The sequence below is a fragment of the Psammomys obesus genome, unplaced genomic scaffold, assembly GCF_907164565.1.
Source record: "Psammomys obesus unplaced genomic scaffold, mPsaObe1.curated_primary_1811, whole genome shotgun sequence".
Classification (NCBI taxonomy): Eukaryota; Metazoa; Chordata; class Mammalia; order Rodentia; family Muridae; genus Psammomys; species Psammomys obesus.
The window spans coordinates 19,185,352-19,212,027 of NW_026593286.1; the positions used below are offsets into that span (position 1 = coordinate 19,185,352).

General features: G+C 46.0%; 1 protein-coding gene across 1 annotated transcript in view; it reads left to right on the plus strand.

Annotated features, from left to right (window-relative positions):
- The window catches only part of Mreg (melanoregulin), a 58,918-nt gene that overhangs the window by 4,620 nt on the left and 27,622 nt on the right, over positions 1-26,676 (plus strand). Inside the window, exon 2 of the mRNA XM_055616866.1 lies at positions 17,384-17,543. Within this exon, the coding sequence (XP_055472841.1) occupies positions 17,384-17,543 (160 nt within the window). The remainder of the gene's footprint in view (positions 1-17,383; positions 17,544-26,676) is intronic.

Here is a 26,676-nt window from a genome sequence, read left to right on the forward strand (position 1 = left end):
TATCTATCTATCTATCTATCTATCTATCTATCTATCTATCTATCTATAACAGCCATCTTTGTTCCTTTAGCAATCCTTTGCTAGCTATGAGAATGCTACCCATGGTTTATTTCAGTCCCAGAGCTGTAGTGTCTGGGAGAGTATCATCAGGGGAGGCTGTCCTGCCCACCTGTGTGTGTGGCTACCTCCAGTCCTTTCTCAGAACTACACTAGGGACTCCTGGTAATCCAGGAAATGCAGCTCTCAGTCTCGGCTTGCTTGCCAGTCTGAGTAGATTTTGACCTTGATCCTTTGGCTTTTTGGGGGACTGAGTCTCTGGGGAGGAAAGATTTTCCTTTCTCAAGATGTGCCTCTGTTTCCCCTCCCCAGCTTGCCTCCTTTCCGTCTCTCTAGAAACATCCTGCCATCTCCCCCGACTAGCCATTCACCTTGATGATACTGTGATCTTCAACTGATGTTCTCTGATGTCCTGTGTATCACAAATGTCTTTGAAGGGCAGTTGCATGTACACCCACTTCCTTCTTGACTACTGTTGTTGTTGTTATAATAATAATACTAATTATTATTATTATTTTTTAAATAGAACCATCTGGTAAACTTACTAAAAATGCAGCTACTGGTACCTATCCCAGAGAGACTGATAAACAAGTCTGGGGCAGTCCTAGGATTCTGTGTTTTAGAAACTAGGGGTGATGGTTTGGCTGTGGATGGTCCACAGACAGAGTTTGTGAAATGCTGCTCAAAAAGCTGTGCTCAGGGCTAGGGAGATGGTCAGCAGGTGAAAATGTTGCTGTGCTGGTGTGAGGACAGGGTTTTGCATCTCCAGAATCCACGTAAAAAGCTGAGGCTGGTCTGTCAGCCTTCCTGTAATCTCAGTGCTTGGAAGGTGAGACAGGGGATTCCCAGAGCAAGCTGGCTATCAGGACTACCTGAGCCCGAGAGCTCCAGGTAGCAGAAGACCTGCCTTAGCATGAAAGGTGGAGCGCGATCAGAGAGACTCTTTGACATCAACCTTGGGCCTCCCCGTGTGCTCATGTACACTCATGCACATACCACACATACACACATACACATTCCAAAGATGCAGTGGAAGGATGATGATCGTGTGGGACACGCCCATATATGTAGCATCCATCCCTGTCAGCACTGGGGCTGCGGGAGTGCGAGCAGGACCGTGCTCGGCCTTTTGCATGGATGCTTGGGATTTGAACTCAGCCCTCACACCTATGCAGCCAAGTGCTCCTACCTGGTGATCTGTGTCTCCATTTTCCTGTTTTCTTAACTTCTGGGAAACTTTGCTCCGGTTGTGTGGCCATTTATCTTTCTTAAGAAGTTAAGGTGTCTGTTTACTTTTGTCCTTGGTCTGTTCTTGCCTTCTGCCAGCTGTCACACTTAGGTGTGTATTTTAAGTCTGGTGAGACTAGAGATCCTGTCTTAGGCCAGCATCTGGAGGCTGAATCCTTCTCACTTTTTTTTCCTTTTTTAAAATTTTTATTAATTACACTTTATTCACTTTGTATCCCCCCTTAAGCTCCTCCCTCCTCCCCTCCCGTTCCCACACTCCCACCCCCTTCTTCACGAATGCCCCTCCCCAAGTCCACTGATAGGGGAGGTCCTCCTCTCCTTCCTTCTGATCTTAGTGTATCAGATCTCATCAGGAGTGGTTGCATTGTCATCTTCTGTGGCCTGGTAAGGCTGCTCCTCCCTCAGGGAGAGGTGATCAAAGAGCAGGTCAATCAGATTATGTCAGAGGCAGTCCCTCTTCCCATTACTATGTAACCCACTTGGACACTAAACTGCCATGGGCTACATCTGTGCAGGGGTTCTAGGTTATCTCCATGCATGGTACTTGGTTGGAGTATGAGTCTCTCCACAAGGAGAGCAGCAGAACCAGAAATTTGAACACAGGGGTCTTCCCAGAGACTCATACTCCTCACTTTTGTATGCCCTGTGGTACCTGGCAAAATGTGCCACGGTAGAGTAAGAAATGAACAAAATTATTTTTGACTATTAATAATTATAGCCACCCATTTGTTAATTGCTTGCTATGTATAAGTTTTAAAAATTATTTTTATTATCTGTTTATTTTTGTTTCTTTCAAGACAGGGTTTCTGTGTGTAGCCTTGGCTGTCCTGGAACTTGCTCTATAGAGCAGGCTGGCCTCAGACTCAGATCTACCTGTCTTTGCCTCCTGAGTCCTAGGACTAAAGGTATGTGTCACCACTGCCTGGCTTTAAAATTATGTTTAAAATTACGATGAATAATGAGACAGACATCAATAATTCTGACATACACCTTAAGAAAGAATGACAGTGTCCCTGTACCTTCCACTGTTGTGTGAACCTCCATCTTCATCTTACCTCCAAAGGTGACCTCTGAGTGAAATCTGTTCAAGGTGCAGATTGCATTCAGGCTCTCACATAAGTGATATTTCTTTGCATATATTGTCATTAAATTGTCACTGTGACCAAAAGGGATAGATCTTATCTATTTATAAATGAGGAGTCCTGAGCACTGAGAAATTAAGTAATAAATTCAAGGTTATAACTAATAAGAGAGGCTGTATTTGAAAGCCAGGTGGGGGGCTGGAGAGATGGCTCTGCAGTTGAGAGCATGGCTGCTCTTCTGAACAGACCTGAGTTTGATTCCTAACACCTGCATGGTGGCTCACAACTCTCTGTGACTCCAGTTCCAAGGGATCTGATGCTCTCATCTGGCTCCCAACGGAACCAGGCACAAACATGGCGCACAGCCATACACACAGTCAAAACACCCACACATATAAAACAAAATAAATATTTTTTTCCCTGAGACAGGTTTTTTTTTTTTTTTTTTTTTTTTTTTTCTGTTTTAGCCTGGCTGTCCTGGAACTTACTGTGTAGACCAGGCTGACCTTGGGCTCACGGAGTTCTGCCTACATTTGGATGACAGGCACCTGTAAATATGGTACTTGGGAGGTATGGTAAGTGGAAGCAGGAGGACAGGAAGGTCAAGGTCTTTGGGATATGGTGACACACACCTTTAATCCCAGGACTCCTTGGCAGAGGTGGATGGATCTCTGTGGGTTTGAGGCCTGCCTGGTCTATATTGAGAGTTCCAGGTCAGCCAGTGTGATACAGTGAGATTATGACACACACACACACACACACACACACACACACACACACACACACAGAGTTCAGGTTCAGCCTGGGATATACCAGACCTTGTCTGATAAAGAAAGAACATTCCCATGGAACAGAATCTGTGTCTGTCTGGTTCAAAGCCTGTCTGTACTGGCTGGAGAGATCACTCAGTTGGTAAAGGGATTGTCTTGCAGGCATGAGGGCCTGAGTTTATCTGCAGCATACATGTAAAAAAGTGTGTGCACACACATGGTAGTGTATGCTTGCAGTCCCAGAACTGGGGAGTCCTACTAGCTGAAGAGGTGGAGATAATCAAGATCCTTAAAGCTTACTAGATCAGCTCTGGATCCGTGAGAGACCATGTCTCAAAAAGCGAGGTGGCATTGTCTGAGGAAAAACACCAGAGGCTGATCTCCGTCCTCTGCGTGTAAGAGGTCACACACCTTCTATGCCTTGCCTTGTAGAAACGGACAAATACTTTCTAAAAGTAATATTAATATGCTCTAACTATTATTAGATATCACTGCCGTGGCTTCTGCCATCTTGGTCTCTTTCTCCTTCCCTTCCTGCTGGAATTGTGGGTACGTTCCATCATGCTTGACTGTGTGGATGGTGGGGATCTGAACCCAGGTCCTTACACCTGTCTAGGAAACGAGCCGTCTCTCCAGCCACCCTTTCATTTTTAGGACCCCCCGTGAGCAAGCACAGTGTGGGGTTCGAGACCAGAGTCTCAGCCTTAGCTTTCAGGCAGCTGTGAGATTCGGGAGGCCTTGGTTTCGTCTATAAAATGAGATCAGCCTTTAATTGTGACCTGGAAAGGTTGTTGCAGGATGTTAACTCACATCGGTGCAACCTGAGGCTGTGGTATTGGGAAGAAGCCTGAAGACTCAGGAAGTGTGAAGCCAGATGTTTTGTTCAGCTCTTCAGCTACCCAGGGCTGCCTTAAAACTCATAGTGGAAGAAGCATCCTCTCTCCTTTCCCTCTGTCCCTCCCTCCCTTCCTCCTTCCTTTTTCCTCCCTTCCTTCCTCTCATCCTTTCTTCTTTCTCTCCCTTCCTTCTCCCCCCTCTTCTTTCTTTTTCTTTCTTTCTCTCCCAGTGCTGGGGATGGAACTCAATGCCTTGTGCATATTAGCCAAGTGCTCTACCCCTCAACCCTTTGCCCCTAAAGTAGACATTGCTAACACAAGAAAGTGTAAGAACAAACCCAGGCCTGGAGAAAGGACTTACGGCCTGATCTTAGCCCAGGTTACAGTCTGAAAGAAAGCAAAGCAAAGGTTTCTTTGGATCATGTACTCACTGCCACTGCCAGTGGGGCGGAAGTCTCGTAAGTACTGACTCACAGATCATATCAAACATCCTTATAAGTTTTAGGTTCTGTGTGCCACTGTTCCCCACACTGATCACATCCCTAAAGTAGGGTAAAAAGCGATTGGATTAGCCTTCACAAGAAGGATTTCATGGCACTGAGGCGAGAGCAACAAGGCAATGGGCTGTTTTGAAAGGGTTGCATCATTGGCCATCAGTCTCTCAAGTGCTGAATCACTTCAAGTGGGTTGGCTCAACAATTCATGTTACTGATTATAAGAAACATGTGGGAGCCAGGTGTGGTGGTGCACGCCTGCAATCCCAGCACCCAGGGAGGCAGAGGCAGGTAGATCTCTCAGAGTTCGAGGCCAGCCTGGCCTATAAAGTGAGTCTAGGACAGCCAGTGCTACATGGAGAAACCCTGTCTTGAAAAACAACAAACAAGAAAGAAAAGAAACGAGAGGTACCGATCAGGACTGTCACAGCAGCGACGTGGTGGCTTCCAGCCACAGAAATGAGTTCCTTCGCAGTTCTCCATGTCTGTTATCCTGAAATCAAGGTGTCGGTGGGGCCATGCTCTCTCAGAACACTCTAGGGCAGTGGTTCTCAATCTGCGACCCCTTTGGCAACCCAAAGCTCCAAAAAATATTTACATGACGATCCATAGCAGTGGCAAGATTACAGTTATGATGGCGCAATGAAAATAATTTTATGGTTGTGGGATCAGCACAACACGAGGAACTGTACTAAGAGGGTTGCAGAGTTAGGGAGGTGGAGAAACGCTGGCCTAAGAATTAGTAGGGCAAGTCATTTCTTGCTGATTGCAGCTTTGGGGGTTCCTGGTGTTTTCTGGCTGGTGGCAGCACATTTCACTCTCTTCCTCTGTTGTCCATGCTTCTTTCTTCTGAATCTCAAATGTCCTTCTCTTACTCAGGAGGACCTGGGCATTGAGTTCAGTGACATCCCTGAAACCCAGGATGACCTCATCTCAAGATCCTTTAACTTACAACACCTTAAAACCTGTATTTCCATTCAAGGTCTCATTCACAGTTCCTGGGGATTAGCACTTGGCTATAACTTTTGTGAGAACACTTAAATTTGCTATACAGTGTTTTTGAAAAATGAGTGAGCCTAGGTTTCCTCTTTGTTTTGGTGCATTGATCAAACCTAGGGCAAGTAAGCACTTTTTTTTTTTTTTTTTTTTTTTTTTTAAGACAGGGTTTCACTTTGTTGTACTAGCTGTCCTAGCCTAGCTTTGTAGACCAGGCTGGCCTCAAACTCACAGTGATCCACCTGCCTCTGCCTCCTGAGTGCTGGGATCAAAGGTATGTATCACCATCCCACGGCCAGGTAAGCACTCTTACCAGTGGGCGACAGCCTTGGCCATCCAAAGCATTGCCTTTTGATTTCACATTTGCAACTTGGTTTTTCTGTATCCCTTAGAAAAGCATGCCCTTGCTATGTAAAAATCCACCTGAGTATGAACTGTAGCTCCAGACCCCTAGTCGCAGACACTGTTAGGCAGAGAGAGAGAGACCCAAGTCCTCTGATATCAGTGTTTTGGCTTTGGAAGAGGCCAAGATAGAATGTGTGGTGTAATGCCACACAAAACAGCGTCTCTCCTGAGCGTTGCTTGGTGTCTTCTCAGGGAAGTGGGCTTCTCACTCTTCCGCCTTCATTGTCTGGAACTGAGAAGCAGCACCATCATTGTGAGACACATCACTGGCATTGTCTGGGTGTTGAAAGGCAAAAGAAGCAGAAAGCACCAGGCGTGCTTTAGTTGTTCTGTGGTCCAGGAAGGCCTTTAACTGTGGTCCTCCAGCCTCAAGCGTCCTGGGCAGCTGGGATTACAGGCCTGTACAGGCTTGGTTTAAATTGTCAACCGTCGATGCTTCTCTCTTAAGCCGCTTGAGTGGACGCAGAAGCTTGCAAATATCCTGCTCCCTCCTTGTTCCAAGCACCCACCTGCCGCTTCACTATACTCATACTGGTGGGCGCACAGAGATGCTCTCACAGAGAAGAAATGCAGCACTCCGTTTTTCTGCAGCGCCTGGATGCCAATTATGGAAAGTAAATGAGATCTCAGTTTTGCTCTAGATAATTATTCTGTGTCCAACAAGAGCTTGTTTTAGTGTTTTAGGAAGGGATGGAATTTCTCTGAATGCCCCTCAGGCCATGTAGACATAGTCTGAGCCATCCTACTGCTGACATTTCATCTTCCCTGAGCTTGCCTTTCATAGGTTGTCCTTCATGCTCCTGGTGTAGCAGGAACCATGGAAAGGGCCTTGGACATGTTGACTATTGCCCTAACTATGAGGCATAGTTGTTAGTCAGATTCTATGCAGTTACCTTAAACACACAATGAGTAGCTGGTCAACATATGTTTTTATTTAATGTATTCCTAAAGGTGCCACAATAAAATGCTTCATTTTACAGGGTAGACTTGCATAACCTTTGAGTTGATTGAGTTATGTATATTACAAAAAGGACATTTGCTGCCAGCCTAAACAAGAAGAGCAGGCCAACCTCAACCGGGAATGTTTGCCTGAGCTTTCATTGCTCTGTGCCTGCCCACGTATGACCTTAAATCTATTAATTTTAGTACCAATTTTAGGGTTATAGGTGAATTTTAGTGAGTGGGAAATTCTTTTTTACCTATGGGTTCTGTGGATAATGTGGATCAACATACTAACCTCTCCACCTGTCAGTTGAAGAAACTGAGGCATAAAGAGCTTCAGGGACTTGCAGAAAGGCATGCATAGTCATGGCTTTCACGTCTTGTTACATTTTGGGGTCACTGAGAGAATGGAACCATTCCAGGATGCCAGGGGTTACACATCTCCAGCTGCTTATATACTGTGTGCTAGAAATTGTGTTTTGAGTATGAGACTTCTCTTGAATTGTGGTAGCCCCGGGGACCAGAATCCCTCAGGCCCTTTCCCTTTCCCTGTACGTACTGAGGCTAGAGATGAGCTTGCAATGTGTGGAGGAAGGATGGGGGTGAGGCAGGGCTCATGACATTTGAAGGGGGTCATCCTCTGCTTAGAAGTATGTTATTTGTTGTTTTTTGAGACATGGTTTCTCTGTGTAGCCTTGACTGTCCTGGACTCGCTTTGTAAACTAGGCTGGCCTCGAACTCACAGAGATCCAACTGCCTCTGCCTCCTCAAGTGCTGGGATTATAGGTGTGTGCCCTGAGCCTGGCTAGTACATCACTTCTTACATGGTCAGAGTTTTTTACTTTACAGGCTGGACTCATGTGACCTTTGACATTCACCCTTAGAAAAAAGGGCTTACAAAAAGTTGGCACGTGTGTTGATGTTGGTGAGAGCTCTCAGCCTGTGGTCCAGATGGCCCGATTTTCCCATTGCAGCGCACTGTTGGATTTGCAGAGGCAGGTCTCAGCAGATTTAAAGGGTTGACACATCTTGACCCTAACCTCTGCACTACAGGCTAAGTTCAGCCACAGCCCTTGCCAGAGAGGAAGTCACAGGAGTCAGCAGATCCACGAATCCTGTCCTAGGGCTGGCACGTTTACCTTCTTGAGACCTAGAGCAAAGCTGGAAAATATGGGGCTAATCCTGGAGCAGGGATGCAGGGGTCAGCCATGCACTATTTACAGGACTGTTTTTATTTGTTTGTTTTTGACACACTCTTACAATATAACTCTGGCTGGTCTGGAACTTTTTGTGTAGGTTGGGCTTATCCAAAACTGCTGAGGATCCTCCTGCCTTGGCCTCCCATGTGCTAGGATTAGAGGCATATTACCCAAGTGGTAGGATCAAAGGCGTGCACCACCACTGCCCAGCTACCTCCATCTTAGTGTGTGGGTGTTTTCTCTGCATGAATGTCTGCATCATGTGCTTGGCTGTTGCCCTGGGGGCCAGAGGAGAACATCATTTGTTCTGGATCTGGAGTTGCAGATGGTTTTAAGCTACCTTGTGGGTGAGGGGAACTGAAACCGGTCTCTGGAATAGCAGTCGGTGTTCTTAACTGCTGACCCACCTCTCCAGCGCTCACAAGGAATACTTTTAATGGTTTTCTTCCCATTAACCCACAGTAACCCACAGTAGCATCCTGGTTCTCCTTTTGTGACATGTATCAGTAGGTCATGTGACACTGGAAGGTCCCTAGAAGGTGACACTTCTTCCTCTTGTACTTTATGATCTAGGTTTCCTGGAACTTTCTAAATGTCTTGAAGTGACTACATCACTACACATTTGTGTAAAAAGACAGTCATATGTCCTCATATGTCTTGCTCTCTCTGCCTAGAACATTCTTTCTCTGGCTTCCCGCATTGATAGTTCTCATGTAACTCAGATCTCAGTCATGGCCCGACTGCCATGTGAGACCCTGTGAGACAGGGTCTCTTTATGTAGCCCTTGCTGTCTTGGAACTCACTGTGTAGCTCAGGTTGTCCTCGAACTCACAGAGACCCGTCTACCTCTGCCCTCTGAGCGCTGGGTTTAAAGGCGTGTGCCACGGTGCCCTGCTCATCTTGGTTTTCTAGAAACGGTAATATGTGTATGTTTCAGTGATATCACAGACAAAAGGTGTTCCGTATAATGAACTGTATGGGGCACACTCCTGTAAACCACCGCTCAAGGCGAGAGGTGGATGTTGCTAGCCGCACATCCCCTCCCGGAACCTATCTAGACTTTCATCAAAGCCATTTCCTTCTATTTCTTTACAGCCTTACCACCTCTCTGTACACCTTAAAGATAAAGCCTACTTTTGCCTTTAAACTTCACACACTTGGGGCCAAACCTCGTGTGTTCCCACATGCCTTACTTTTCTCCCCTGTTGTGGTTCTTCCTGCTGCAAGGAGTATTTTTTTAAGTTATTTTCTTTTTATATTAATTACAGTTTATTCACTCTGTATCCCAGCTGTTGCCCCTCCCTCATCCCTTCCTACTCCCACTCTCCCTCTCTCATCTCCTCCCATTCCCCTACCCCAGTCCACTGATAGGGTTTGGTCCTCCTCCCCTTCCACCTGACCCTAGCATATCAGGTCTCATCAGGACTGGCTGCATTGTCCTCTTTTGTGGTCTGGTAAGGCTTCTGCCCCCTCCCCCTTCAGAGAGAGGTGATCAGCCAGCCAGCCACTGAGTTCATGTCAGAGACAGTCCCTGTTCCCATTACTAGGGAACCCTCTTGGAGACTGAGCTGCTATGGGCTACATCTGTGCAGGGGTTCTAGATTATCGCCATGCATGGTCCATGGTTGAAGTATCAGTCTCAGAAAAGACCCCTGGGCCCAGATTTTTCAGTTCTGTTGCTCTCCTTGTGGAGCTCCTGTCCCCTCCATGTTACAAGGTGTATTCTACTACACTTGCTCCTTCTACCAGTGGACTTGAGAGTGGTCCCCAGTTTAATACTACTAAGCATGTTTCTAAGGTCAGCACAGACCACAAAATTACTCAGCCTTTCCTGTGGCCCTCTCCTGGTTCTGTAGATATGCTAAACAGGGCCTCTGTGACTCTCAACCTCTCTGCCTAGAATATTCTTTTTTCTTTTCCTGCATAGATAGCTCTCACTTTATTCGGATCTCTACTCAGTCGTTTTATCAGACAGTCGTCCCCCCCCTCTTCGCCATGTCTAACCCTTCTCATCCCCTCTTTCAGAACCTCTCTGTGTATTTCTTCATAGCCCTGGCTATCATCTGACAGAAACACATGTGCTTATCATCTGTCCTTCCCACAAGACTCTAAGCCTGATTTTCATCAATTTAATCAGCTGAACAATGTGAACAGGTTTTTGTTTTGTTTTGGAGCCCAGTGACATAGCTGCCAGTCTCATCTCTTTTTGGAGCCCTGTGAATTTGGAAATCAAATGCTCAGTAATTCAGCAAATACCTACTGAACATCTGTTGTGTGCCAGGTACTATGTTAAACACTAAAATAAACCACTGAGCAAACATGATGGCTGGACCTGGTCCTCATGTGTCCTCTGATGTTGGTAAGCAAAGGCCACAACAGACAATAAATACAACAAGTAAATACGAATTAGATATGTAGACAGAGAAAGGATAGAGCTGAAGAGGGAGGCGTGCTCACCAGAGCTCTGTCCGCCTCTGCCTCCCAGAGTGCTGGGATTAAAGGCATAAACCACTATGGCCAGCTTTGGTAACAGTGGGTCAAGTACGTTTTTTCGAAAGAAAATTAAAAGCCAGTTGTAGAAGAAGTGAAGAAAGGACAGAAGAATGAAAGAAAGAAGGGAAGGAAATGGAGGGAGAGAGGGCAAAAAGGAGAGAGAAGACAGGAGAAGGGAGGGGCTGGGTAGAAGGGAGGGGCCCTTAGAGTCCCTTGCTCCTTCACAGGGAAGTGTCAGTGTGAGGGGCTGGCCAGGTCCTAGTTGGGGGCTGGATAAGGAGGCCCTGAGAGAGAGAGAGAAAGGAAGGATTACACGGATTCCTGGGGTCTTCTTTCTAAACTCAGGATTTGCTCCCTTCATGGCTTATAGCTTCAGTCTGATATCAGCCATTGCTGACCCAAGGCCCAGGAGCAGAGCAGCGAGGCCATTGGGACCTCTGGCCAGCAGCCATAGCCATCTGTGCAGGCGTGGTATTTTCTGTGTCTTTTCAAAATCTTTTTACACGGGGTTCTTGGCAGTGCTGAGGAATCCCAAACTTTTTCTGTACATGGCTTTCATGCTGACAGGCCCTTTGCAACCGAGTCCTCAGGCAGACTTTTACTTAGACACGTTGAAAGAAGACTCCGCATCAGGTTGGGTCTTATGCCCTGAGGTGAGATTAGGGTGAAGTGCTAGGCCTTCCCCTGCACAGCTTGTAACAGCCGGGCAGCTTCTCAGATGCCTGGGGTTCATTAAATATTTAATATCAGCAGATGGTGGCCAGGGGCAAAGAGGCCACTTGCACTTTAAGAACCTTTTAGACTTGGTTACTGTATGAGGGAGCAAGAGAGAGAAGCTGCTGGCTGGAAGCCCCCTTCTTTCACGTGTCCTCCTGAGGCTTGTAGGGCTCCTGGGCCCACTCTCAGTTCACTTCACACACCTGCCCACTTCCTAGTCTGGGGCTCCCAGTGGCTCCCAGGTTGCTCTTCCTCGGGTTATTTGCTTTCTGCTTTTTAGTCAGGTCACTCATGGTTGCTTTCAGAGTAAGATAGATTGATGCCATTGCTGGAGTTATCCAGGAGAAGTCTGGGATGATCAAGACTGAAGACTCAATCGCTGGTCAGACATATACTTCTAGAGCTCACACCTCAAAGAGCTCACGTCCGTGGTTCTTTCTTAACTATGCGCGCGCGTGCGTGTGTGTGTGTGTGTGTGTGTGTAAGAGAGAGAGAGAGCGCGAGAGCTCAACAGTAGGCTAGGCTAGACTGGGATTACAAAAGTACCTTAGCCATCCTACAAAGACAACTACTTTCCCCGCTGAGCTCTCTCTCCAGCCCCTTGACCATTCTTTTGACAGTCATCGCTAGAATAATGACTTATTTAGAGTCAGGACTCCACCTTCCCTCTACTTGTAAGGAAGACTTATTAGTACTGAAAAACATGGCCACTTGGGTCCCGGTAGAGGACATTGGGGTGGGCGGATGTGACTCTTCAGAGATGAGTGGTCTCAGGAGGGTGGGGGCCACTGATGGACGCCCCCGGAGAGGCTGTGTTCACTCAGGGCAGCACCCCACGGACCTTTTCCTGCTTCCCATTACCTCCTGAGGATCAGTGAGAAGGCAGAGCTTGAGGCTGTCCATGGGCTAACTTCCAGGGAGGGAGGGAGGGAGGGAGAGAGAGAACACTGATTCAGTCCCTGTGAGATGGATGATTGCCCTGCCTTAGGGCAAAGGGTGCTCAGTTACTGTCACTGGGTAATTGATCCCACTTATTGGATGATCTCATTGTGAGGTGGTCTGTGAGCAGGGCATCAGTGTTCTTGGGATCCATGTGGCTACAAGTCTAGGGAATACATGAAATTTCTAGGCCGGACTCCGGGGGATCCAGAGCAGGATGTTGTAACAAGCTGACAGCTGGATGTCTCACCAGCCTGGAAAATACCTTAGTTATCTTATCTCCATGCTTTTGGTTTTGAAGAGGGATGAGAGAGGCTAGGTAAACTTTGTGTCAATCAACTTTGTTACCAGGTTTTCAACAGACACTCCTTAAATGATTAACATGCCCACGTGCAGACTGGGACAAGAGTCTGATCAAACCCTTTGAGACAAAGGAGGCAAATGCAAACAGAAGGCAGACACACCAAGCTTTACCCCTTTCTTGGCTACCCACGGGGCATCCACAGGTCCAAGAAGGGTCAGTGCTAATGGGCAAAAGCAGTCTCTCAGTGCTTGTTCCGACAGTCACTCAGGAGGGACGTCAGCCTTTCCTTGGAGAAATTTAGGCCTTAGGAGAAGTTTAGGCCTTAGCTCTAAAGGGGGATAGTGCGCTTAACCCTTCCTGTCCCAGGTGGCTGTATAACGGGAGGGCTGGCATGGGCGAACCCCTGTTGAATCCGTGGTGCCCTAGTGGCGTATAGGTTGCAAGAGCTAGTTAGGCAAAGAAGCTGGCTTATTGCCACCATGCTCCTCTGCCACAATGGTAACGGAACAAACCTCTGAAGCTGTAGTCAGGGGCTCCCAGTGGAATGCTTTTTTTTGTAAGAGTTGCCTTGGTCATGGTGTCTCCTCACAGCAACAAAACAGTGACTAAGACGCACACCCCTCCTCATTCACGTGACAGTTGGTTGTGACAGCACCCCCAACCGAGCAACTTCCTTATTCCTTTTTCAGAGTTACTGCTCTCTACAATCCTTTGATCTGACCTGTCACAGTTCACTGGACAAAAGCCTAGGCTAGCACTGTCTTCGTGAAGCCTGACATCAAACCGCCCTCGCTTCTTCACCACAGTCACCGCAGTGCTGTGGCGTGTGCTCACACGAGCTAGAGATTCCCCAGCTGTTGACATGTGCTGTCCTTTCTTGAACTGGTTTTCCACCATGACACTTTGCCCTCGTTCCTCCTTTGGTTGAAAGTCTGGTGTCGTCTCCATAAAAACTCTAGAGCTTCCTTATCCTTTCATGGAATTGAACACTTCACCCTCTCTGCTCTTATGTCATTTTGTGCTGTAAATCGTAGTTCATTGTAAGGGCAGAGACAACATCCTATTTCCACAACATACAAAACACTGTGGTATTTATCAGTGGTTTTGATAAATAACTGAGTGAAGGTTTGAACGAATGATTGAGTTCAGCATGCTTATTATTTTTAAAAATATTTTAAATTATTTGTCTATTTCTTATGTACATTGGAGTTCTACCTCTACATGTGTTTGTATGAGGATGTCAGAGCCCCTGGATCAAAGTTACAGACAGTTGTGAGCTGTCATGTGGGTGCTGGGAATTGAACCCGGGTCCTCTGGAAGAGCAGCTAGTGCTCTTAACCACTGAGCCATCTCTCCAGTCCCTCAGCATGCTCATTGAAGCCTGTATGCACAGAACACCCCCTTCATTGGCCTCTCTCTCTTTCTCTCTGGTTTTCCAAGACAGTGTTTCTCTGTGTAGCCCTGGCTGTCCTGGAACTCACTCTGTAGACCAGGCTGGCCTCAAACTTAGAGCTCTGCCTGCCTGTGCATCTAAGTGCTGGGATTAAAGGTAGGCGCCACCACCGCCTGGCTGTAGCCTGGGATTTTACCACCACTGTTCAGTACTCAGTGTCTTGGTCCTATGCTGGGTCAGGTGGCTAGCCTCTGACTGGCCTTGGCTCCAGTGTCCTCCTCACCTTTTGCCCTGGTTTTCTTGTGTGGGTCCTGGCTGTCTTTCCTAAGTCTCAGGACTTGATTGACCGCCTGGTCTGCACCCCCTCCCTCTAGCCCCAGGGCACCTCTCTTGCTGGGCAGCTCTGCTGATTCCCAGTCTGGTGACTGGTTCTTGCTTCCTGTTGTGAGATTTCCTTGGTGCCAACTTCCAAGTGCGTCATGTTTGTGGATGTCTTGGGCATTTACCTTCAGCCTTCCTGTTTACTCTCATCACTCTCGTCCCTCCTTCCCAACTACCGTCTGTTTTTTTGGATGTCTTTTGTGTATTTTCATTTGCCACACCCTCGTGTTACACACTACATATGATTGTTATCCCATGTGCACTGGGCCTTTTAGTTCTGCTTCAGAATGCTCTGTCTGTATCCAGGTAAATAAGTCAGAGCTCAGAGTGGCTCTTACTCCCCTCACCCCTTGCAGCCCTCTCCCACCGAGTTCAGCTCCGACACCCTAATTCTGCTGTACACCGTCATGGGTGGCAAACTTTTCGTCAGCTCTAAGCTGTCATTCAAATCCTGACATCTGTTGTCTCTCACTTGAGTTGGGCATTTGCGCTCAGGATCAAAACGGGGCCTCACACACCTTAATTACATCTTTGTTTTCTCCTTCCTCTTTTTAAAAACATTTTTTAGATTTTTTAAAAAAATTGATGTGTATGCGTGTTTTGCCTTCATGTGTGTCTGTGACCACATGTACAGGTGCTTGAGGGGGTGTTGAACCTCCATGTGGGTGCTGGGACACGAACCTGGGTTCTTTGCTACAACAAGTGCTTTTAACCACTAAGCCAACTCTCCAGTCACCTTCCTCTTCTTCTTATACACAGGATGGCCCACGCTTGCTCTGCCCATGCCTAGCTCCTCAATTGCATAGTTTAAAAAAAAAAAAATCTCTTGAATCCTCTCCTGCTGTCTTTCAAGCATTTTTTTCCCCGAGTAGAATTTTTTTTTAAGCATCACAATCCTGCCTTCACTCAGGAGTAAAACCCTAGAAAAATGACAGGTGCGTGACCCACGAGGCCATGTGTCTCTTGGCCCGAGCTTCCTCTCCAGCTTGCCTCATCTTTCTGACCGGTGTTCACTTTCTTCCAATGGACCCACTGAGGTTCCTCAAATGCCTCCCTTGCTGGCACCTCTGTTGTTACCTGCCTAGCATGGTTTCTTGGTCACGCCTGCCCGATGCCTGCTGCCTCAAGGATCTTCTGTTGCCATCCTAGATGCGTTCTCACATGGCCCCTTTATAGCACTCATCATAGCTTTTAATTAGAGAGCCATGTGATCATCCAGCAGTAATTTCCCATTCTTGGTTCTAGTGAGGACCAGAAGACAGGAGTCAGGTCCATGTGCCAAAGGTTTTACTGAGTCCCGTGATTAAGGTGTAGTCACCCTTCCTTGCATGTTATTAGATGAAGTGAGTAGCTCCCATGTGGCCCCGCTTGTCCTGTCCCTCAGAGGTTAACTGGGGCTGTGCTCAGGCATGCCCCGGTGTGTGATGCTCCATCACCAGCCTCCCTGAGACCAAACATGGCTATGCCTTACAAAGGAAGATTCGTGAAATGAGTACAAAACAAGGCAACTGAGCTTTTTTTTTTTTTCATGATTCTGTATGTACGTGTGTGTACGGTGTGCCTATATGTATATATAGGCATACATGTATGTGGGAGTACGGGCACGTGGGCACACATGCATGTGGAGGCTCAACATCAATGTCAGGAGATCATCCTCTGTCCCTTTCTCACTTTTTTTTTTTTTTTTTTTTGATGATTAGTCTTGCAGACACAGAGGTTGCCAGTGTCATGACTAGTCTTGCTACCTAGCTTGCTCGAGGGATCTGTCTCAACCTCCCGAGCCCCTAAGTGTAGGGGGTTTGACCTCTGGTCCTTAGCCTTGTGCAGTGTTTGTTTTATTGTTTCTGTTTGTTTGCTAGCCTGGAACTTGCTCGGTAGACCAGGTTAGCCTCAAATGCTTTGAGGTCAACCTGCCTCTGCCTCCTGAGTGCTGGGTTCAAAGGTGTACATCACTACACCTGGCCCCAATTAAGAAAAATGTGTATGGGTATTTTGCCAGTTTGCACGTGTGTGACTGGAACCCTTTGAAGCCAAAAGAGGCTGTCAGATCCCCTAGAAGAGTTACAGATGGTTGTGAGCCTCCATGCAGATGCTTAGAATTGAACCTGGGTCCTCTGGAAGAGCAGCCACTGCGCATAACTGCTGAGATATCCGTCCAGCCAGGAAGTGTTTTAATCCCCACCCTACAACTGAAATTCTTAGTCCTTGATAATTGAATGTTTGTTTTGTTTGTTTGTCTGTTTTTGGTTTTTCAAGACACAGTTTCTCTGTGTAGACTTGGCTGTCCTGGACTTGCTTTATGGACCAGGCTGGCCTTGAACTCACAGAGATCTGCCTGCCTCTGCCTCCCTGAGTGCTGGGATTCCCTGTTTCCTTGATCACTGAAAGTATTTGGGTATATTTGGTGCTTAGGGTTTTCTTGGGGTTAGCGAGATGGCTCAGCAGTTAAGAGCATTGGCTGCTCTTCCAGAGGACCTAGGTTCAATTCCCAGCACTCCCATAGCAACTCAAAACTGTCCATAAGTCCCACTCCAGGGCATCTAAAGCTGCCACACAGATACGCACACAGGCAAAGTAGCAATGCACATAAAATAAAAATAAACAAACCATATTTTTTCTTATTATGCATATGAGTCTTCTGTTTGCATATATATATATATATGTATATATATATATATATATATATACATATATATATATATATATATATGTCTTTGCACCACAAAGTGTGCCTGGTTCCACAGAAGCCAGAAAGGGTATTAGATGGAACGGGAGTTACAGATGGTTGTGAGCTGCCTTATGACCTGAGCCCAGGGTCCTCCTCCAGCTAGTGCTCCTAGCCGCAGAGTCATTTCTCCAGCCCCAGGCTTGTGTGTGTGTGTGTGTTGCTAGGAATTACACTCATCTTCCTATCCCTTTTGGGCTATTTTAAAAGTGATTAATTTTTAAAGTAAGTTTGTATTGTGTTTACACTTAATTATTAAGAATAACTCAGACCTTTTTGTTATGGATAAGTCACATATTTGTAAGATATACATATACAGTATGTAACATTATGCATATATATGGCATATAATATATAATACACATATATAACACAATCCTTATGCTTTCTTTTATTTCACAGTAGTAATAATCCATATTCCTCATTTGGAGCCACTCTGGAGAGGGAGGATGAAAAGAATTTATGGAGCATGCCTCATGATGTGTCCCACACAGAGGCGGATGATGACAGGATCTTGTACAATCTGATCGTCATTCGTAACCAGCAGACCAAAGACTCAGAGGTAAGCGCTTCTGACATGGTACTGTGTGCCACTGGTATGAGGCAATAAGAGTGGCTGTTACAGGGTTGGGGTGGGGGTTGGCTGTGAGGATGGTGTCTGTTGTGCAAGCATGAGGCCCCAAGTTTGATACCCTAGAACTGGGCATGGCAGCACGTGCCTGTAATCTCAGTGCACAGGAGAGTCCCTGGCTCAGCCAGTCCAGCTGAATTAGTGAGCTCGGGGTTCTTTGAGAGAAGTCCTGTCTCAAAAGGTAAGAAGAAGGCTGGAGAGATGGCTCAGGAAAGTGCTTCCTATGCAAGCCCAGTGACCTGAGTTGGGGCCCGCAGAAGCCATAAAGAAGTCAGCTTCATTAGCACATGAGTCTGTAATCCTACTGTGCCCCTCCTGGGAGAGAGCAGACGGAGACAGGAGAATTGCCAGAAACCGACAAGCCGGCTCGCCTGGACAGTAAGAAAGACCTTGTTTTAAACAAGGTAGAAACAGGGACTGATGGCTGGAGCTTGTCCTCTGATTTACACACACACACACACACACACACACACACACACACACATACACACTAAAAAGAAATGGTAATTGCAAGAAGACCAACTGGAAGTAAAGAATGAAACACGACTACAGGGTCAGCCGGTGTGGTCCAGGATGATCTTGAACCCTTGAGCTTAAGAAATCATTCTGCCTCATCCTGCTTGGTAGTAGGGACTCACTCTACATCTGAGTTCTGTGAAATGAAAGACATAGTTTTAGCAGCATGCATTCGTACTGGTTAATTATGGTTAGTCCTGGTAGACTTGCTAGATAACATGATAAGACCCATTCTTAATTTTTACCTTAACAGTACACATTACATGTAAGGCAGTGCTGTTGAAAAGCAGTGAGGGGGATGACTTGGGATCTTAAATCATCCATCTCTTTCCTTTCTAGTTCTGAGTTGTTGGGTCCTGAATCAGTGGTGTGTGTGTGTGTGTGTGTGTATGTGTGTGTGTATGAGAGAGAGAGAGAGAGAGCGCAAACTTCCATGTTTAAAGGTTCTTAAACTGTGTGTGTCAATCAGACAGCGCAGTTTTTACAGTAAAGCTTTAATACTCCTAAAGACTAAAGAGTAGCACAGGGACAGTAGAATGTGAAAAGGAGAAGAATCTGTAAGGGTAGCAAAGAAGATCATGGTTCCTCCATTCTTTCTCTATCAGAGTATTATCTAGGATAGTTTTTAGGTCGTGCCGCTGAGGCTGTCCCCCTCCTGAGTTGCTGGCTTGCTGAGTAGACACCCATAGCAGACACACACTGACCGTATGGTTCTGCGCTTTATGGTTGTCGAGAGTAAGGGGAGTTAGAAGCTCTGAAAAAGTACCACTGGGGTGTGTTAGCAACAACTATCTATCTATTTATCTATTTTGATTTGGTTTTTTTGAGACAGGGCCTCACAGTGTAGCCAGACTGACTAGGAATTTGCTCTGTAGGCCAGGCCAGCCTGGGACTTACAGAGCTCCACCTGCGTTTGCCCTGCCCGGCTTTTAGGGGTAACTTTAGAAGTGAATGTGTTTTGGTGCTTCGTTTTTGGCGTGATTCGGTTGCCTTTGGTTAAAGTTGGGATGAGGAAAGGTGGTGTTTTCCGGATCCCTGACGGAGAAGCAAATGGTGCAGCTCATGAGGGCAGTGGTTCTCAACCTATGGGTCGAGACCCCTCTGGGGGCTGAACGACCCTTTTACAGGGGTCGCCGAAGACCGTTGGAAAACACCTATATTTGCATTATGATTCAAAAGTGCAGTTACGAAGTAGCAACAAGAATGATCTTACTTTTGGGGGGTCACCATGGCATGAGGAACTGTGTTAATGGGCTGCCCCATTAGGAAGGTTGGGAGCCACTGAGCCCTGCAGCAGTCCTGGGAGGAGCTCTTGTCTCCCTGTCTTCCTCTGTCCGCTTTTGAAATGACAGTTGAGGAGGCAACAGGAACCACAGAACAGTCTCTCCCCAGGTGCAGCTTCCGAAGGGAGCCAGGTGTGGAAGGGCCACCTAGAGCGATTTGTTTTTTTTTTTTTTATTTTTTTATTTTTTTATTTTTTTATTTTTTTTATTCTTGCTCAAGAACGATATCAAGCTTCACTCTCAGACGGTTATCCAAGATAGATAACCATATAAATAACGTGAAGATTTCACAGTTACTACACATGACATGATTTGAAGTATCTGCTCACAGGGCTTCCCTTTCTTAAAAAAAACAAAACAAAACAAAACATAAAGTAATACGATTAATAAAAAATGCTTGCATTTTCTTTCAAAAATTGAAGTGAAATTAGATAAATTATTCATTTCTCACAGATTGGCCTATAGATCACACAGTCTTCTGCACCTTGCTTTTGGTCCTGCTTATGTTTTCCGGATACATTCCCGTTTCTGTATGCTTACATTCTCGTTACTGCTTTTGGAGACTTTCTGGTATTCTGTTGCATGGATTTACCACTGTTTATTCAGTCAGTCCTTATCGCTGTTGAGGGTAATTCCTTCTTTCCTATTAGAAGCTGTGCTGCAGTTGACATCTAGATAGATTGTAGGACCTTCCTTTTTTTTTTTTTTTTTTTTTTTTAAGGAGTTGCATGCCTGGATCACAATGTATGCATTTAAAATGGAATCTAGGGGGCTGGAGAGATGGCTCAGTGGTTAACAGTCCTGGCTGCTCTTCTAGAGGACTTGGAGTTCTTTTCCCAGCACCCACATGGTGGCTCACAACAGTTTGAAACTCCAGTTCCAGGGGATCTGAAGTCCTCTTCTGGCCTCCATGGGCGTCAGGCACCTGCATGGTGCATGTATGTACATGCAGGCAAAACACTCGTGCACAAAATAAAATAAAATAAAATTTAAATGGAAACTAGGAAGAATACTTGAGGGACCAGAATGGAGGTTGCAATCTGAGATATCCCCAGGGAGTAAGTTGTAACATCAATGAATGATGCGGTTCTCCTCCCCCACCCAGCATCTGGAATGGTATTAGGAACTCATGCTACTTTTATGGGCACAATTGCTGAGCTGTAGGCTTTCTGTCCTGCTCAGAATGTAGGCCCTAAAATGTTGGAACTTTTGCCTTTGAGAGTAAAACTGAAAGAAATTTACATATAAAATAGTGAGACTTGTGTGTGTGTGGGAGGGGGAGTTATTTATTTAATTTTTTGAGACAGGGTTTCTCTGTGTAGTCTTGGCTGTCCTGGACTCACTTGTAGACTAGGCTGGCCTCGAACTCACAGAGATCCGCCTGCCTCTGCCTCCCAGAGTGTTGGGATTACAGGCGTGCACCACCACACCTGGCAAAGTAGCCAGATTTGAAAAGAACTCGCATTAGAAAGTTTGCCAGCTAAACAAAATGTTAGCAGATTGCTGGCACATGAGGACACGGAGAATGGAGCCACCACTACTTACCAGCGTCACTTTGTGCGGGGTGATTGTGCAGTGGACTTACCGCTGTTTTTGTGAAGATGAAGTTAGAAAGCCAGTAAGATGGCACTTTAAGTCTGAAAAATTACATACTTCTTATTATGCGATTTCCTTGCTCAGAGGGGATAACTTTGGTGCAGGTTTTAATAAAACAGAGGATTTGGGTTTTGAAAGAAAAATCCCCCCTGATAAAGGAATGCTGGGTAATTTTTGAATGTATCGTGTGGAGGCTCAAAGAGTATATCAAGGGACCTGAACAGTGTTTCTCCTTGAGTAACACCAGCACCAAAGGCTTGACAACATTCAAGTTTAGGGTTCTCTGAGTAATGAAGAATAGTTTCAGAACGGTGTGTGCTAGCCACAGCCTCTGCATTAAATCTGGGGCTACCGGGGGAGACTACATACCGTGACGGCCGACTCCCGATGGAAAAGCATGCAGAAGAGAAGATACAAGGGAAAGAAAAACCTCCAGATTTAACCTGTGGTGTCAAAAAAAAAAAAAAAAAAAAAAGGTGAAGAGTAACATTGTTTGACTCTCACAGACAGAATTCTCTTGCTTTCATGCAAACCTTCAAGCACCGGTGGAAACCATTCGTCCAGCAGGAGAAACGACAGCGTAACAGCCCTGCAAGTAGTGAAAGGCGATTCTTTGAATGGTGCTGTGAAGTGCTTCCTGTTTGGCTAAGAAATAGCCAACAGTCTCATACTCAAGTCAATAAATCCTTATCTGCATGTTCTTGCTCATTAAACTGCTTCTGTTTTATATAATACTGCGTCCTAAGGAGCTTAATAATTGTTAGTGATCTATCCATTTGTAAAAATGATAGTAAGTATAGTGATTTTGTCCAAAATAATAATGATGATGATGATGATGATGACGACGACAACAGTGTTTAGCACCAGTCTTCTCAATTTTTGTGTATTAGGATGCCCTTGTAACAACTCGATAAATAAGTACTGCTATTGCTTCCATTCTAAGCAACTTAAGAAAGGCCACAAAGCTGTTAAGTTTAAAGCCAGGATTTGAGTCGAGGCTCTATGGGTCCCAAGACATGATATGTGATGTGGAAGGAACAGACACTGCCAGTGGCTGAATTCAGACTTAGATCAGTGGTCGGAGAGTATCAGCAAGGCATGCCCCAGCCTGTGCATGATTTGTTGAAGCTGGTAAGTATGAAAGACGGGGCGGGAGGCCAGCTACTCCATTTCAGGAAGTGTTCCTCAGCTTATGATTTTCCATGGTGACTGCTCACCTTTTGCCAGGTTCTGCCAACAGCTCTCTGAGGACTTGGTGCTGGGAGTCAGTCTAGGAGCCTGAACTTGCTAGGCAGGTGTTCTGTCACTGTGCTATGTCCCCAGCTCAGATTTGACACTTTTGATAAAGAAAATGCACGTTAAACGTCAGACCGTTCTTACCAACACTGTTAAGTACTTTTTACTGCATAAGGGATGACAGAAATTCTGTGCTCACTTTCAGAGCTTATAAGTAATCACGTGATCAAAAATGTATGCAGTTGTCATGACAGGAACCTGCCGACATGTCACTCAGGCAATATTTACACATCTGCAGGTGCCCCTTGGTCACCAGATGCTTGTGTGACTGGAATACAAGCTTGTGGTAGGAACCCCATCATGCCAAACCCCAGGGGAACAGCTAAATATTGTTGGTGTATATATATATATATATATATATATATATATATATATATATATATATTTAATTGCAAAGACAAAGTCATACTGTCAGGACTAGGTTCTGGTACCCTGTTGCCAGGCATAGCACACAGTTCCTGTAATGTTTAAAATAGTACCTGGCTTTCGTTGGGGCTATTTCTAGTGCTGGAACTATCATGTCCTTAATCCAGAAGGTAACAGCAGAAGTGTAGATGATTGGGATATTTGCAGAGACAGAGAAGAGAGGGCCGACCTGATCACAGACCAGCCACATGGAGGGTCTCTGAGGCATCCGGGGAGACTTGGGCGTTCCAGTTGGGCTCTGTATCAGTGCCCCAGCAGGTCTCCAGAGCTGGGCAAATGTCACCATTTCGGGACCACGTGATCGCTTACAAACGGGTGAACACTGGCTAGTGTTGGCAACAGGATTGCAAGTGGGAAGTATAAGCAGTTACCCAGATAATTCTGGATCCTTCCAAATGCCCCCCCTTTTTTGGGGGGGTGGATTCAAATAACTGAATCACCGAGGAATGCATCTTTTTTGTTCATTTTTGAGGCACTCCGGCCTTGTGCCCCAGGCAGGTGTGCTGAGCGTGAGCCAAGTCTGAAGCCCCCAGTGCCTTCATTTTTTATTTCACTTCACTCGTAACCATTTGGATTTAGGTGAGTTAGAGGGGGATTCAGAAAGCATCGGATCCTAGGGGCCAGGGGTCTTGCCCTGTTTTCTAGGTAATAGTATTCATGAAGTACAGTGCCCTGTGCCAGGCAGCGGGGTGTGCCGTCCTGACAGGCACAGAGTTCTTGGAAGCTTAGGGAGGAGGAGTGTCAAAGGTGTGCTCAGGAAACTTTGAGTCATTTCAGAGGGTCGGAGGAAATGGGAGGGATAACTGGGGTCCCAGCTCGGGGCTGTGACCCAGAAACCTGTCTGATCAGAAACACCCTTCCAGTCTCTCCAGTTAAGTTTGGGAAAACCTTCTGGGCTACTTTTTGGTTAAAGCCAAAGTTGCCTGGGTGTACATTGACTTAGTGCTGTCAGTAGGCAGTGGAGTCTGTATGTTCACGGGAACACACCCTATACAGCAGATCACAGAACAACTTCGGTCATCGTGGGGCTATGTGGGGTGACAGGCCCCTAGTACTGTGGCATGTTTCCAGATGGAACAGTCCCTGAACTACAGCAGCTCACATTCTGTTTGTTTGCCTTACTTTAAAAAGGATAATTATTACCAGAGGTCAACATTAACATACTCGGCATTTTTTTTGTTGTTGTTGTTTTACGAGTCTGCGCAAGCCATGCTAACTAGCAGAGTTGAGGCAGAAAAACAAGGGCAAGGAGGATGTGAGTGGGACAGAGGGCAAGGATGTCGTTACATGCATGGTAGCATGCCTAATGTCGAAGATCATGGCTTTGGAATCGCACGGCTTTGAGGGTAAGAGGTGTATTGTCGCCGTGTTCTAATTAGGTGACACCTTATTCAACCGTAAAGCATTTATGCTATTTGTTTTCAAGTTGAGTCACAGTCACCAAGTGTTAGCTAGGGAGAAAAGAGTCTGTTTGCTAATATCTAGTGTATCTGGCCAAACATATAAATTGAGACTTTCCTAGACCAGCTGAGACATAGACCACCTTTTTTTTTTTTCTTTTAATTGTGGTAAAATACACATAAGAAAACTTACCATTTAATTATTCCCTCTCCTTCTAAATAGACATGTGTGTCTGTGTGTATGCAGTTTATTTGAGTGTGCCTTTGGAGGCTAGATGACAACCTCAGGTGCTTTTGATACAGTCTCTCATTGGTCTGGGATTAAGTAGACTAGGACTGGTGGCTCACAAGCCCTAGGGTCTGCCTGTCCCCCTCACCAGCGCTGGGATTACAAGCATCTGCCACCACTCCTGGCTTAAATTCTTTTGTTTCTTTACCTTTTTATGGGGTGTGGGGGGAGGGGGTGCGTGTGCCTGTGGGAGGAGTCCTTGGAGGAGGTGGTTGGCTCCTTCCTCTACCTCCTGAGTGTTGGTGTTACAGGCCTGTACCCTCACACCCGGACGGTTTATGTTGCTTAAAACAGAACACTTGTGGGGTACGTGCCTGTAAGTCCCAGCACCCTGGGAGGCAGAGGCGGGTGGATCTCTGTGAGTTCAGGACCACCCTGGTCTACAAAGTGAGTCTAGGACAGCCAAGGCTGCACAGAGAAACCTTGTCTCAAACAAACAAACAAACAAACAGCAAAAAACCAGAACATTTGTAGAGTCACAGGACAACCTGTTGGAGTGAGTTTGGGGATTAAACTCAGGTTTGGCAATTTATATATCTCTCAGCTCATTTATAAACTGCCTTGAATGTCCTGTTCAGTGGTATTTAAGCAGCTATTCTGCCATCAGTATCTAGAAAAAAAAATTAACTCTCCTACCATTAAATAACGGCTAGTAAAATTCTTCTTCCTTTGGCAGCTTTTCGTATGAAATCTCTATGAATTTGTCTACTTTTTAGCACCTTACCAAGTGGAATCCACATGATACCTGTTCATATGCGTGGCGTGGCACCTGCAACCCCTCCCCCCAAAAAAATAAATAAATGAAAGAAAAAAATATTGAAAACAATCTTTCAGGCTGTATATTCTGATTGAAAGACATTTTTTTAAAAAGCCAGAGGCGCTGGCAGATACTTGTAATCCCAGCAGTAGTGAGTGGGGACAGCCAGATCCTAGGACTCGTCTGGGCTACCCAATTCCAGTCTAGGGTACTTAATTCCAGGCCGTTGAGAGACCATGTGGACAGCACCTGAAGAACAGCACCTGGGTTTGTGAATTGTTCCCTTCGCCCAGCGTCGTCAGCAGTCATCCAAGCTGTAGCAAGTGTGGGGCTTTTCCCCTATCTGAAGTCTGAGTATGGTCTACGTCCTCTTCGGGTACGAAGTGTTGTTATCCACCCATCAGAGACACAATCCTCACTTCTACCTTTGGTTTTTATGAATGATAACGGTGAACACAAGTGCACCCGGATCTGTTGAGAATCTTGGCTTTTAGTTCGTCGGCACACGTACCCAGACAGGGAATCCTGCATTTTTGTGTTCTGAGGAAGTGCTGTACCATTTTGCATAGCAGCTGTACCATTTTACATCCCCACGTGTGTGGTACAAGACTTTCAGCTTCTCCAAGTCCCCACCAACACTGGCGCTCACCTCCAAGTCCATCGCTAATGCACTGCACAGCTCCCAAGCTGACCCGTCTTCTCGTACGTATAGTGTAGATACAGTTGACACTCTGAGCTGATGAAAACCACTCAGTGGTGGCGTTTGGTATGTAACCCAACAGGCCGATGTCTGTCCAAGCTTCCCACAGAAAGGAAACGGAGCTTTTTGTACTGGAATTCTATGTGTTGGGCCCATGTATAAGGATGTAATGCCTTGATTGCTTTCCCTTACTCTTTTATTTTGTTCTTTCTTTTTTTTTTTATTACCTTTATTATTTGGATGGTGTGTGTGGGGGGGGGTATAGAACAGCTTTCAGGAATTTGTTCTCACTTTCTTGTATGTGTGTCCCAGGGATCAAACTCAGGTCATCAGGTTTGCCAGCAAGCACCTCTACCTGTTGGGCCATCTCAACAGCCTTTGTCCTTTTTTTTTTTATTTTGCAGACTTGTCTTTTTATGTTGTCCAGGCTGGCCTGAAAAATCTCTCAAGCTTGCTTCAGGCTTAGTACCATTCTGCCTCAGTTTCCCAAGCACGCTGGGATTAAAAGGCATGTTCCACCATGCCTGTTCTTGAGGGTTTGTCCTTGTTGGCCTCCTTCTGAAGCTCCAGGAAGGTTTGTGGAAGTGGTTAATTTACCTACAGGTACAGATAGCTCTGGGAAGTAGGCCGGACTAGTGGGCAGAAGCTGGCCAACTTCCTCCATACCCAGTGTCTCACATCCCTGAAGCAGACTGTTACACCTCTGTGGTATAGTATCTGTGGTGAGGAAGGCTACTTCTTGGCAGGCAGGATGAAGCAATTTGCTAGTAAGATTTGTTTCTTTATTCTTCACCTCAATTT